At 41.0% G+C, this 14,600-nt stretch overlaps 1 protein-coding gene across 1 annotated transcript in view; it reads right to left on the bottom strand.

Moving 5' to 3' along the window:
• Positions 1-4,316: 4,316 nt before the first annotated feature.
• C2H17orf58 (chromosome 2 C17orf58 homolog) overlaps positions 4,317-14,600 on the bottom strand; it is a 17,084-nt gene continuing 6,800 nt past the window's right edge. The window contains exons 2-5 of the mRNA XM_028721097.2: positions 13,548-14,156; positions 9,289-9,369; positions 8,128-8,319; positions 4,317-7,294 (exon numbers count right to left, since the gene is read on the bottom strand). Of these exons, the coding sequence (XP_028576930.2) occupies positions 7,104-7,294; positions 8,128-8,319; positions 9,289-9,369; positions 13,548-14,156 (1,073 nt within the window). The 3' untranslated portion in view covers positions 4,317-7,103. The remainder of the gene's footprint in view (positions 7,295-8,127; positions 8,320-9,288; positions 9,370-13,547; positions 14,157-14,600) is intronic.

Below are 14,600 nucleotides of genomic sequence, written 5' to 3'. Positions count from 1 at the left end.
CTCAGTTTTTTTTAATGAAACAATGTGCAGAATATTTGATTTGTTTCCGAACATCTCAGTGCATTATTAAAACTCCAGAATGTATGTTCACTTACTGAGACATATCTCTTTAACATGGGTATTATGTAAAATGAGCCAGCTGAGGTCCCTTTTTAATCGCAGCTCCTCAGTCAAATTGAAGGATTTGGTGTTCCATGTCTAAATGGAGTTCAAAAGCTTCTCATTAGGTGAATTGTTTTGTGACGGGTTAGGGCCTATTTATGGAGTCTCAAGTTGGAATGGTTTGGCTTTGAACAGCTGCAGAACATTTCTACCACTGTGGCAAAACACAACATTTAGTGGATTTTAATGAATGATCACTGTAAGCAATGACCATATGCAACTGGTCTCTTAAACATTTTTTTAAACAAAAATACATGTTTTTAAGTTGCATAGTCAACCATTTTATTTTACCAATCTCAAAGGTTGACTGCATTCAGACATAACACTAAATCATGTTTTAGAGCTTTGGGAATAAGCCTAGCCTCCTGGGCTACCACATACCCTTCCACATGGCTGAGAGCAGAAGTTTGGAAGCTTTTGCTTCTGCTTATAGTTAACTCTGGATCACAGTTAACCTGAGGGTCATGATTTAACACAAACTATGGCGGGCCCTGCTCCTGCCAACCTAGCAGTTCAAAAGCACGTCAAAGTGCAAGTAGATAAATAGGTAGCGCTCCGGCGGGAAGGCAAACAGCGTTTCCGTGCACTGCTCTGGTTCGCCAAAAGCGGCTTAATCATGCTGGCCACATGACCCGGAAGCTGTATGCCGGCTCCCTCGGCCAGTAAAGCGAGATGAGCGCCGCAACCCCAGAGCCATGACTAGACCTAATGGTCAGGGGTCCCTTTACCTTTATGGTTAAACAGGCCCACTTCGTAACCCACGGTATGCAGTTCTTAGTTTTGACGGTAAGCATAATTAGTGTTAAAGGGCCAGTAAACGAACAAGAAATAGAAGAATTTCTTAAAAATTATGGACTACCGAAAATTCCAGAACAGGGCAAGTTGATTTTGAATGAGAAAATAACAGAACAGGAAATAGAGGAGGCCATTCAAAAGGCACAACTGGGAAAGTCTCCAGGACCAGATGGACTGACGGCTAGATATTATAAAGCTTTGAGAGAAGGTTTAGTGCAACCACTGAAAGAAGTTTGCAATGAAATATTGGAGGGGAAAAAGGCACCTGAAACGTGGAAAGAGGCCTTTATCTCACTTATACCAAAGACCGAGACTGAAAAGAACCAGGTTAAGAACTACCGCCCGATATCATTATTAAATGTGGATTACAAAATTTTTGCAGACATTTTAGCAAAAAGACTGAAGAAAGTATTGACAGGTGAGATTCATAAGGATCAATCTGGCTTTCTCCCGGGAAGACACATGTCTGACAATGTGAGGAACATAATAGACATTGTGGAACTGTTGGAAATGAACATTAACAGAAAAGCGGTTTTGGTTTTTGTGGACGCGGAGAAAGCCTTTGACAATATTTGTTGGAGTTTTATGAAAAAGAATCTCCAAGGGATGGGGGTAGGCCAAGGTTTTGAAAATGGTATAGGTGCAATCTATTCTGAGCAGAAGGCAAAGCTAATTGTGAATAATGTGGTAACGGAAGAGATAGCTATAGAGAAAGGAACACGACAGGGATGCCCTATTTCCCCCCTACTTTTTATACTGGTTCTGGAGGTTTTGCTAAATATGATTAGAAAGGACCAGTTGGTTAAAGGAATTCAGGTCGGAGTGAGAGAGTATAAATTAAGGGCATTTGCAGATGACCTAGTTTTGACTTTGCAACAGCCAATCACTAGCACAAAAAGAGTTTTAGAACTGATCGAGACATTTGGTCAAGTTGCAGGATTTAAGTTGAACAAACAAAAAACTAAAGTCTTGGAAAAAAACCTAACAAATGAAGAAAAAGAGACATTCCAGAATGAAACAGGCTTGGAGATAGCAAAAAAAGTGAAGTACCTGGGGGTGAATTTGACATCGAAAAATGTGAATCGTTTTAAAGACAATTATGATAAATGTTGGATAGAAGTTAAGAAAGATTTAGACATATGGTCAAGGCTGAAACTTTCCTTGTTAGGCAGAATTGCTGTTATCAAAATGAATGTATTGCCTAGAATGTTATTTCTGTTTCAGACATTACAAATAATAGACAAGATGGACTGTTTCAAGAGGTGGCAGAAAGACATATCGAAATTTGTTTGGCAGGGCAAAAAGCCAAGAATAAAATTTAAGACATTAACAGATGCGAAAGATAGAGGGGGTTTTGCCCTGCCGGACTTAAGACTTTACTATGAATCAGCAGCGTTTTGCTGGTTGAAAGATTGGCTGCTCCTCGAGAATACAGACATTCTGGATCTTGAAGGATTTGACAATAGATTTGGTTGGCATGCATATATATGGTATGACAAGGTAAAATTGCATAAAGGTTTTAAGAACCATATGGTGAGGAAAGCTTTGTATAATGTTTGGATTAAGTATAAAGACCTGTTTGAAAGTAGAACCCCCAGGTGGTTGTCACCAATGGAAGCAAAAGAGGTGAAAAAATTGAATATGGGTTCTAATTGGCCTAAATATTGTGAAATTATAGAACAAGATGGTGAAAATGTAAAATTGCAGAGTTTTGAGAAACTGAAGTTTAAGGTAAGAGATTGGTTACATTATCGACAGATAAATGAAGTATTCAAACAGGACAGAAAGAAAGGCTTCCAAGTGGAGAAGTCAAAATTAGAAACAGAACTGTTAGAACCCAATACTAAAAATTTGTCAAGAATGTACAACTTGCTGTTGAAGTGGAATACTCAAGATGAAATGGTGAAATCTAATATGATTAAATGGGCACAGGATATTGGGCATGACATTGAACTTGCTGACTGGGAGCAGTTATGGACCACTGGTGTTAAATTTACGGCATGCAATGCCTTAAAAGAAAACATTATGAAAATGATCTACAGGTGGTACATGACTCCTGCTAAGTTAGCAAAGATCTATCATTTGCCCAACAACAAGTGTTGGAAGTGTAGTGAAACGGAGGGAACCTTTTATCACCTTTGGTGGACCTGCCCGAAGATCAAGGCTTTCTGGGAAATGATCTATAATGAAATAAAAAAAGTTCTGAAGAGAACGTTTGTTAAAAAACCAGAGGCCTTTCTCTTGGGTATGGTGGGCCAAATGGTGCCAAAGAAGGATAGGACATTTTTTATGTACGCCACTACAGCAGCAAGAATTCTTCTAGCAAAGTATTGGAAGACGCAAGATTTACCCACGTTGGAAGAATGGCAGACGAAGGTGATCGACTATATGGGACTGGCAGAGATGACTGGCAGAATTCGAGACCGGGGGAAAGAGGCGGTGGATGAAGATTGGAACAAATTTAAAGTTTATCTTAAAAACTGTTGTAATTTGGAAAATTAGGGGCTCAGAGTTATAAGAGATAAAGAACTACAGTTGTATTAATAACTAACTGAAGTTAAATACATGAAATATATTTAAGTTATGACCAGAGGGTTGCTGAAAAATCTTGAAACAAGAATGCAGAAAAGGGGTGGTATGGGGAAGTCGTGTTTTTGTTTGTTTATGTTTATGTTTTTGTTTTGTCTCTTTTTTATCTATGGAAAACTAATAAAAATTTATTATAAAAAAAAAAAAAACATAATTAGTGTTAAACCATGATCCTTGGTTTGGACAACACATGGAGCCTTGTTTAATTTAAAACCTTAGCTGCATGGCAGGAGAGCCCAGGAGGAGGCTAGGCTTGTCCTTTTAGTGCTAAATCACGGTTTAGCATTACATCCAAAGCCAGCCATTGTTCTGTTACATTTAGTGGAGTACGACTTACTTTTGATTTCACATCAACAGCACTTCTAAATTTTATTTTACTTTGAAGTAATTCTCTTCTTAGTAATTGGCATGTAAATCCGCAGGAACATTTTCCAGAGTTTTATTAATGACATTTGGTGGGGTTTTACTCATAATAAATATAACTACTGTGTCGTGGATAGTATGCTAGCTCCTTTTCTCAGTGCACAGTCCCGAAGCAGGTAGAAGTGGTTACATCTTGGAAGAACATACTGTGTAAACACACCCAAAGTGAACTAGTTACTGTGGGGACAAGAATCCAATCTAGATACCGCTGGGAGGAAAAAGGTAAGTGCAAGTACAACCAGAGTTGTCTTTTTCACAGAACGAGAACAAACCTAAGCTGAAATGCAGCCAGTGTTTTCAAGTATTTATCTTGTGACAATACACTGAAAGCAAGGAAGAGAAGCAACTATATTTCACCAGTTTTTTATGACGTGTACCGTTAGACATATTAGTCTGACTACGTAGGAAATTAGCTAATACTGTTAAAGGGGGGATAGTACTCTCCAAAGAAATTTACATAGGCAGATATGGACAGAGATGTCACTCCTTTCGTTTTCCAACTCATAACAGGAATCGAGAGGCAGAAATGAGGGGAGTTTACCTGTTCTTACCACATCATGCAAAACAGCATTTTCAAACTGCTGGTGAGAAGTATGTTTGGTGTTTCAGATGCTTTTACAAGTTTACATTGTAAACAAGGAATCTGTTGAGTTGCATTTCCGAAGAAAATAAACACACACAAAAGCCAAACATTTCAGATAAAGCAAGGGGTTGAGTTCACCAGCTATTGATGCATTTTAATGTTACTCTCTTCACCTCCAAGTCTGCTTTCACCAAACTTCAGTATATGTAGCACTAATCCTTATCGGAGTGTTTGAATGTTAGGAAAAGATAGACACATCTTAAACACGTTTACTCAGAAGTCTGTCCTAGAGGATTTACTAAGTGTTTGAGTCTATAGGATTGTACCAAGCGCTTGCATTACAGGAAATTCCCAGTTCAAATCTCACCTCTGTCATGAAGTCATGAGGCTTTAGGAAAGACCTCTCTCTCACACACAAGAATAAAATGCCATGGAAGTAGAACTAAGCTCTCCAAAGCAGCAAGCTCTGCAAAGCAATTAAGAGGGTCTCTGAACATCATTTTTATCATTAGTTTAATACAGGTCCATTAATAGCTAATCAAAATAGGTATTCGTCTTTTCTAGGAAGCAAGTTTTAAAACTACACTGGTCCTATAACAGCTCATCCTTTCCGCTGGTAATGGAAGACTGGCATTGTAGGCATTTAGATTTGAGTTAATTATAGAAAATAGTCTAATGGAATAAATGTAGGGAATAGTATGCAGGCTGCCCCTGTTCTCCCACTGGTCTGGGCTGCTGCCAGGAAGTCTCCTTTTGACAAAATAAAATGCCTTCATTCAAGATATCTTGGAAAAAATTCAATTCTGACATCTTGATTGTAAGTGTGCCATTTCCACACACAATCTGAACCAACTCCTTTCCTTCCATTAATAAAATGCATTAACCTGTTATGAAATCATGACAGATCTAACGAGGAGACATTTCTGAATTGTTTTGCTGGTATAAGGTTGCAGCTCTCCTAGGTAATTCCAGTCAGAGCTTTTTTAAAAAACACCGAAACCCTACAATGGCAGAGAGTGCTTATGAAGCCTTCCATTCCCTTTCCATCTCTCATCAAGCAAAGTCTTTTTTTTCCTTCTGAAACTTGAGCCGAAGAGCTGCATTTTTTTCCATTGCATACATATGCCCTGTTACTAAATTGGACCATTCTGATAACAATATTGCTTTCTCTTAATAGTAACCACATCTTGGAGACATTGCTGTTGTAGAGAACATAGGCCTAGTTTTCTCCAAACATTCAGTTATCAACACTCAATGTTTCCTCGAAATGTTTGAATGCATTGTTTTCTACATAAGGCAGTTGCCTTTGTGAGGTCAGTCGTGAAACTGCCCCAAAAGCAGATAACTCTTTGCATTTTTGCTTATGATTTATATGTGCCTAATTTCTTTGTACAATTGCCAGGGGGAAAATATTTATTAACAGAAGACACTTACCCTCTGGCCTGACAGCTACAACATTCACCCAATGTTCTGCTTAGTTCGTGGCTATTAAATTTGAACTTGAGGATGAATATGACTGCATAAGCTTTGTGTACTCTCAGGTCAGCAGAAACTCCCACCATAAATTACTTCTGTTAACAAGCAAAAAGGAAAGTAAATAATAGCATGGCTTGTACTAAAAAACCACTCTCCAAAGTACTATAGTGGGGATGTGGAATTGGGAAAGCCCAATTCCATAAGCAGGTTTACTTGTAGCTAAAATTCTACACGTTTATTTTTAATCACATGCATTTCTGATCGTGCCAAAGAATGTATCATATTTTAAAATGTGAACTCCCCAATATTAATGCCCAAAACTGTCAGTTTCTCATGGAAGCATGCATATTGCTGGCAACTGCGGCCATCATTTGATTTTCCGTTCGAGCGGTTTTTGTAGACTGCTTGCATTTCCTATGCTGTTTATTGCAGAGTTTGGATAATAACAAACCGTAGTTTTGATCAAGCAAAGTACATAGCAGGCGAGCTAATTGGAATAGCTAGATGCCTAAACTTGATTTAATTTTAAGAATTGAGAATGAAATTATTCAGGACCACAACCTGGAAGATGCCTGGTAAGAAGCAAGTGTGCCTATATTATCACGTTTCATCATTTTCAGCTTAGAACTGTTCTTGTCATGTTGATTTGCACCTGTAGAAACTTGCCCAGGAGATGAAAATAATCAGTTTTGATGAAATATGTAATCCACTGCAGGACTATGGTTAGAGACAGGTAGAAATACTGCTGTGAAAGTACATTATAAACAGGAAAGGGAGTAAGAAACTCAAAGCATGCGTTGACCATGAACAGTAGCGAATTCCAGAATCGCAGCTCAGTCTTGAGATGCAAACAGGTTTGTTGTGGATTTTGTGTTGGCTGGTAGATTACTGAAGCCAATGAAAGCTCATGTCTCAATAACCTGGTTAGTCATTAGGGTGCCACAGCAAAAGAAACAAAAAAACCTCCCACCATTTAGGCAGGGTCTGGAGCCTTTTTCCAGAGAAGCTGGAAAAGCCCTAGCTGCTTCTAATAACAGCTGCAAACCTGCTTCAGTCCCAGAGGAGCTGTCCATCCTCACCCACATTTGGTGTGAGCTGCCTGTTGAACTTTCTGATGCCGCCTTCTGTTGAACCTTTTCATGTAGCTGTTGCCCCTCCAAAGCAGCCCATCTCCTGGCCTCAGGTGCCCTCTGACATGCTCTTGAAGAACTGCCGGCAGCTGTCTTCTCCTGTGGTAGATCTGACCCATCGTTATGTATCTGCTTCCTGCAAAACAGCAAGCATCATGGGTGCCTTCTGGATGTTCGGCAGTGAACGTGGTGCAGGGCACATTTTGAGGTTCTGCATTTTACAGTTAACTTGACTATAAGGCTAATTAATGCCGGAGAGGTTGGCATCGCCAACCAAGTCTTCAGCAGTATTCCATCTTCCTGTTTAAAGCCCGAGCTGAGGGACCCCATATTAATAGCACTTGTGTTTAACTTGCCAAAATGGCATTAGCTGAGGCCAGGGGACCATAACTGCAAGGAACATTTGTCGTTCATTACCTAATCCCATATGCAACAAGCTCAGTTTGATTAACTCAAGAAGCTTTGGGGAAATAGAAACCTTACGCTTTTTTAAAACAACAACAACAACAACCTATTGGTGTAATTAAAATCTAAAATACTGTATACACAACTTGAGTGGCTTTTGAATGTTGTGGCGGGAATGTTAAGTAGCTCGGTGCAAGAACATCTGCATTGCATGCAGAAGGTTGCAGGTATCTATTTCCAGGTAGATCAAGGAGAGAAATATGTCTGAAACCCTGGAGAGTTAGTATAAGGCAGCTTCCTGTCTTTCTGGCAAGGTTTCCCAAACTTGGGTCTCCAGCTGTTTTGGGACTACAACTCCCATCATCCCTAGCTAACAGGGATGATGGGAATTGTAGTCTGAAAACAGCTAGAGATCCAAGTTCAGAAAACACTGTTGTAAAAGAACTAGGGACGTTTCTTTAGCAAAAATTAACACATTGTGTCTGCATTTTATTCTTTTCTCTCTCCTTGCCTGGCCCTGCTAACTTGGGCTGAGTTAGAAGAGAAAAGGCTGTGGTACATTACCAAGTTTAAAGTCCGGACAGGGTTTACTGCAGTTCAAGGTATCCACAACCATCATATGAACTCGTAAGAAGAAGCCATCAGGGGTGAAGTACAGGCGATTTATCTTGTACAGTCCATTGCTGCTCACCAAGAGTGTCACCAAACTCGTTCCTTTATGAACCATGATGACATCATGAACAATCCCATTCACCACTTTAAAAAAAAGAGAGGAGCACGTAATTGATAGCTAGCCGGTACTAATTTTTCAATTGTTTGAAGCTGCTTGTAACACTCTATAAACTATTTTTCAATATAAGTTCGCTGCACAGTGCTCACCACAATAAAAAACGGCACAAAAACTAATTAAAATGTCAAAGTTAGAACTAATAAAAATAGTAAAAATTTACAATTGGTGAGTTTAATTCAACAACTGAATACATTATTCATAGTAAAATATGAGGCCAACCTGGGGGGGAAAGTATTTTGAATATGTGGGTATTCAAAAATACAGCCTGATAAATTGCACCCTCTGCAAACCACAAATACAACAGATTTCTGTCTCGATATGACCTTCCCATCTGCTGAAGAAATGAAGCCATTTTACAGTACCCATGCTGGATAAAGATCCAAGCAGCCCTAACGTTGCAAAATTGTGGGGTAGCCCCTAACAAGCAAAGGGTTTTAGGTATGCTAAAAACCAGACCATAATATTTGTGATATTTCCATGCAAAAATGACCAAAAAAAATTAGTTGGGGGAAGGCAAAGAGATGGGGCCCCTGACCCCCTGGGGGCATTTCACGGAAACCCACGGGTTCCCGTGGTATCTTAGGTGGTCAAAAGTAAAAGCATGTCAAGGAGCACTTTGTAAGAACATGCACAGAGAAAAAAACTACTACTGAGTACTTTGAAATGTATTTCCATGTGTTTCTATATTTCTACTCTGCCCTTTGGGGGTTGACAATAATGTTATCAATGGCAATGATAAAACTAGAACGTTAACATTTGCCGTGGCCAAGTAAGTTGGAGGCTTGTGCTAGCCCTGACTATGGAAAGAGGGACAACAACTCTCTTGGGTGGAAAGAAAACTTTTTGGGGAGTACTAGAAAACAGTTGCTGAAATTGCCCCAAGACTTGTATGTAACCAAAGTGTGACCGATTTAGTTGGAGCTGGGTGATCTTACCGAATTCGCTGCTGCAGAACGCCTCCACCTCTTCATGTTCCCTCCTGCAGTCTGTCAGGCACACCTCTGTATTGTCAGCATCTAGAGCAAGAACAAGAGTCCCATGGATATACAGAAAGTTAACGCTGAGCAGCTCCGTAGCAGGAAGGAATGGAAGCCTGTCTTACCCGAGCAACTAAGCAGTGGAACAGACCAGTTTGTTAATGGCTCTAAAGACACTCGTTTTCCTAGGGTGTTCTAGCAGCCACCAAGCTTCCAGTACCTCCTGTTGTGATATCAGAATGCTGACCTGATGCACTAATTGGATTTTTTTCTCTCTCAAAAAAATAAATATTGGAACAAAAAAAAATCTCTCTTGTGTGCAGATGCATTCAGAAGACCCAAACGCAACAGATCTCACACAGCAGAGAAACTTGAGTTGAAAAGCGAACTTTAAAGGTTTCTAGCCAGGGTTTCTACCCAGGCTGAAGCCAGCAGAGGAGCATAATTGAGGCTCCCAGCATGTCTGGTCTTTACCCGGAGAGAAAGATGAAAAAGTGAGTGGCAGCTGCGAGCTTCGTCCTTCCCCTTTCCCCATGAAGCCAAAGAAGGCTCATTTAAAAGGGAGAGGGGAGTTGGAGAATCTGGAGATGCTGCAGTGGCTTTCCCCAGTGGAGCAAAAGATAAGATCCCCTGTGGGTGTGAGTAAGAAATTCTGTAGGGATGGAGGGAGGGGTGGGAAGCTGAGGAAGAGAATCCGTTGGACTAGATATCTGGGGTCCCTTACAGTTCTACAATTCTATGATTCCACAATCCCTTCAGAACTTTGAATGTGTTTAAATAGCTACAGTTGAGTCATTTCACAGACTACACACGAACTACACACAGAAAATTAAGGGGTATGTGAGCATTTTCAAAGTGATACAATGGTACCTTGGGTTACAAACGCTTTAGGTTACAAACACTTCAGGTTACAGACTCCGCTAACCTAGAAGTAGAACCTGTACTAAGATTTTCAGCTGCTTTTCCGGCTTAAAAAACATATTAAGAAATCACTGCAGTAATTTGTTCAGCTTCAGCTTTTCCAGAGCAGGGGCCGTGGCTATTCAGTGCTTATAATACTGTACCCTTTATCACTGAATGAATTGTATAAATTCAATGAATTGTATAAATTGGGTAAGAAAAATGGTTTTGCTTTTGAAAAATTTAAGTTGTTGGATACTAAAGGTAAAAATTTATCTAAAATGTACAAGTTATTGTTGGAGTGGCATACAAAAGATGAACAAGTTAAATCTGTGATGATAGATTGGGCAAGAGATGTAGGATATAATATAATGTTTGAGGATTGGGAAAGATTGTGGAAGAAAGGGGTCAAGTTCACCGCATGTACTTTGTTAAAGGAAAACATAATGCAAATAATGTATAGATGGTATTTGACTCCTGTAAAATTAGCAAAGATATATCATAATTGTGACAATATATGTTGGAAATGTAAAGAAAAGGAAGGAACCTTTTATTATATGTGGTGGACCTGTCCCAAGGTGAAAACTCCGGGAAAAGATTTATAATGAATTGAAAAAAATGTTGAAATATACATTTATAAAGAAACCAGAGGCCTTTCTTCTTGGAATAACAGGTTTGGAATTGCCCATGAAAGATGTTAAATTATTTTTGTATGCCACAACTGCTGCTCGTATTTTGTTAGCTAAAAAGTGGAAAACCCAAGAATTACCAACAATAGAAGAATGGCAGATGAAGATGATGGATTTTTCGGAGCTAGCCGACCTAACAGGAAGAGTCCGCGACCAGGACGAGGAGTATCAGGAAGAGTGGAATAAATTTAATGATTATTTAGTTAAATTTGCTAAGTTAAACTAACTGAAAACAGCTTGCAGATACTTAATGGGCTTAGGATTTTATTTATGTTAAGTGATGACTTAATATGTTTAATTCCATAAGGTGAAGATCTAAGGATGTTAATGTTTAAGTTAAACTTCATAAAAATTGGGATTTGGAAAACGTTAAAAGGACATGCAATGAAATTCAACCAAGGGGAAGCGAGGAACAGTGGCGTAGCGTGGGGGGTGCAGGGGGGGCCGGCCGCACCGGGCGCAACATCTGGGGTTAGGGCAAATCCACAGGTTAGGGGGCGCAAATCCACGGGTTAGGGGGCGCAAATTACTTGCCTTGCCCCGGGTGCTGACAACCCACGCTGCGCCACTGGCGAGGAAGTCACTTAACAAAGTTAATAACTGTAATTTTCAATAAGGCTATGATTTATGTTTGTTTGTTTTGTGTATTTGTTTTTTATAATACTGTGAAAACTAATAAAAAATTTGGAAAATATATATATATATAATACTGTACCCTTACAATACTTTCAAATGCCTAACAGAACACTTATCAAAAGGCTGAAACCAAGCGTAGACTTTGTTCCTAAACCTTGAGCACATATTAATTGCCAAATCCATATGTTTAATTTGCATATGAACTAAACAATTGCAGCATGATTCTGGTTGGTTTCCCTCCCTTCCCCAATGAAGTTTGTTTTCGACTTCTTAATTATCCATTGAATTTCACATAAATGTAAGTTGTTCCTCCATTCGCACAGGAGGGAAGCGATTTCCACCACCTACAGAACTTTGTGGAACATCTTGCTCCAATCTCAATAGTTGCCCGGTCCCTGGGACCAGGTATACAAACAGTGCAGGGGGCTGTAGAGGGTAGAAATGTATTATGTACCACGGCCTCTGTTCCATTAACAGAAAAAACATCAGGATTCAAGCCAGAGTTCATTTCTCCTGGTAATATATGTTTTAGAAAACAAGATGAATTTTCAATTGTCTGTTGTAATTGTAAAGCTTGTTGCCTGCCAAGACACCTTTGTCAAGAAGCAAATCCCGTGTCATCATGTATTTAACAACTAGTTGTGGTTTTTTTCATTCATTTGCTCCATTGTCAGCCTTGCCAATTTCATTCTTTCTCAGACCTTTCGAAGCCATTAGCTTAGTTGGCTGTGTTCAAGCCTTGCATTGTCTGGCAGAAAGCTAACAGCAAACAAGCACAGCTGCATATATAGATTCACTGTTTTGTTTTCCTGATGGTTTACCTGTGCAATCGTATAAAGGTAAAAGGTAAAGGACCCCTGGATGGTTAAGTCCACTCAAAGGGGACTCTGGGGTTGTGGCACTCATCTCGCTCTTCAGGCCGAGGGAGAAGGCATTTGTCCAGACAGCTTTCCAAGTCATGTGGCCAGCATGACTAAACTGCTTCTAGCACAATGGGACACCATGACAGAAACCAGAGTGCACAGAAATTGCCATCTAGTGTCACATTGTATATTGCACTTAAGGCACACTTAAAATGTTTTATTTGCAGCTGGATAGCTGAGTCCTAGACAAATAGACAGCTCCTGCTATGCTCCGAAGGCCTGCAAAAATAAATGGGCCTTAAGCTGACAAATGCATAAGTATGTGGGGAACGATCGGATCTGTACTGGGTTCACGCAGCTATTTTGAAATGAAAAGCAGGAAGCGAGCGGCTTGTATACTTACTACTCTGGCTATTTTAAAGCATTAATTTGATCAGCGTTTACTACAGCATTTGCTACTGGGAGTGGCGGATGCTACCATGATACGTACTACTTGCAGTGGGATATATTGTGCATGGTATTTAAATGCTAGGGAAAACGAAGCCGCTATTATCCAATAGAATAAACTGAAAATGAATGAGCTGTTTTACATGGGGGGTCTGATTAAGGCTCACAACCTTCTGAACTTAAAAACCTGATCGTACATATGCTTATTTGGAAGTAAAAAAGGTAAAGGGACCCCTGACCATTAGGTCCAGTCGTGGCCGACTCTGGGGTTGCGGCGCTCATCTCGCTTTATTGGCCAAGGGAGCCGGCGTACAGCTTCCAGGTCATGTGGCCAGCATGACTAAGCCGCTTCTGGCGAACCAGGGCAGCACACGGAAAAGCCGTTTACCTTCCCGCCAGAGCAGTACCTATTGATCTACTTACACTTTGACGTGCTTTCTAAGTGCTAGGTTGGCAGGAGCAGGGACCGAGCAACGGAAGCTCACCCCGTCATGGGGATTTGAACTACCGACCTTCTGATCGGCAAGTCCTAGGCTCTGTGGTTTAACCCACAGCGCCACCCGCGTCCCCTATTTGGAAGTAGGCGCCTGTAAAATCAGTGGCACTAGTGCAGGCGGGTTTAGGATTGCCGCCTAAAGCTGTAAATGGACTTAAGGTGAGCAGCAAAGCCCTGCTTCCTTACCGTTCTTTGAGACACTGTGGTGATACGGCAAGCTTGATGCCTGTCGGTTTGTGAGCCAGGAGGGATCGGTGCCATTTCCGAGCGAACGGCTGGGCTTGTCATAGGGATTGATCTTGCCAGGCCGATGGAGGCGATCCAAACTTCCAGAACGTTGCCCGGGGCTTGACCCTGCGTTCTTGAAAGGGTGAGCTTCTGCCAGCAATCTACCCTGGCGATGGGAATAGGCAGGGGGCCGGAAGTAGGCAGAGATGCTGTTGGCTGCTTTCAGTTGCAGCCTATCCGTGTGCATTCGGTTTGTTTGACTGAAGTTAATGGCGGGGAGAATGCTCTCCTGGCGGCTCTCAGAAGGGAAGCCCTTGGCATCCTGAATGGGCTCCTTCCTTAAACCTGTGTGGTTCTCTACTGAATATTTGACCTTTTTCTTCTTGTCCCGGGACAGCAGGTGCGTCTGTTCGGCTTTCCCTTTCCCCAGGCCTTCTGGAGGCAGTGTCTGGTCCTCAGTGCTGCCGCCTCCTAGTGGAGACTTACTCTGGCTTGGTGTGGAGCCAATGGACCCATACATGTCTTTGCTGAACGGCTGGATAGACTTTCCAGCATATGGCAGGGGCCCTGCATTTGAGAGAGAGAGAGAGGGAGGGAGGGGTTAAAATGCAACTCGAGCAACGATCCAAGTTCCATGGGTGCAGCAATCACTCTTCCCTTCTATGGCAAGGCCTTAACGTACTATGGGAGAAGAGCACAACTGTGTTTATTTAAGTTTCCTAGTGGAAGTCAAAGTTGGTGACCAATGGGATGTTAAGGGGGATTCATGGATGTTCGCGGGATTACCCTGCGCCTTTGCATTTGCCTTTAAGCATTTTACATGCAGTACGTTTGTACAGTGGTACCTCGGGTTACAGACGCTTCAGGTTACAGACTCCACTAACCCAGAAATAGTACCTCGGGTTAAGAACTTTGCTTCAGGATGAGAACAGAAATTGCAGCGCAGCAACAGCGGGAGGCCCCATTAGCTAAAGTGGAGCTTCAGGTTAAGAACAGTTTCAGGTTAAGAAC

This window comes from Podarcis muralis, chromosome 2 (assembly GCF_964188315.1).
Source record: "Podarcis muralis chromosome 2, rPodMur119.hap1.1, whole genome shotgun sequence".
NCBI lineage: Eukaryota > Metazoa > Chordata > Lepidosauria > Squamata > Lacertidae > Podarcis > Podarcis muralis.
This window is presented reverse-complemented; position numbering and strand designations above follow the sequence as displayed.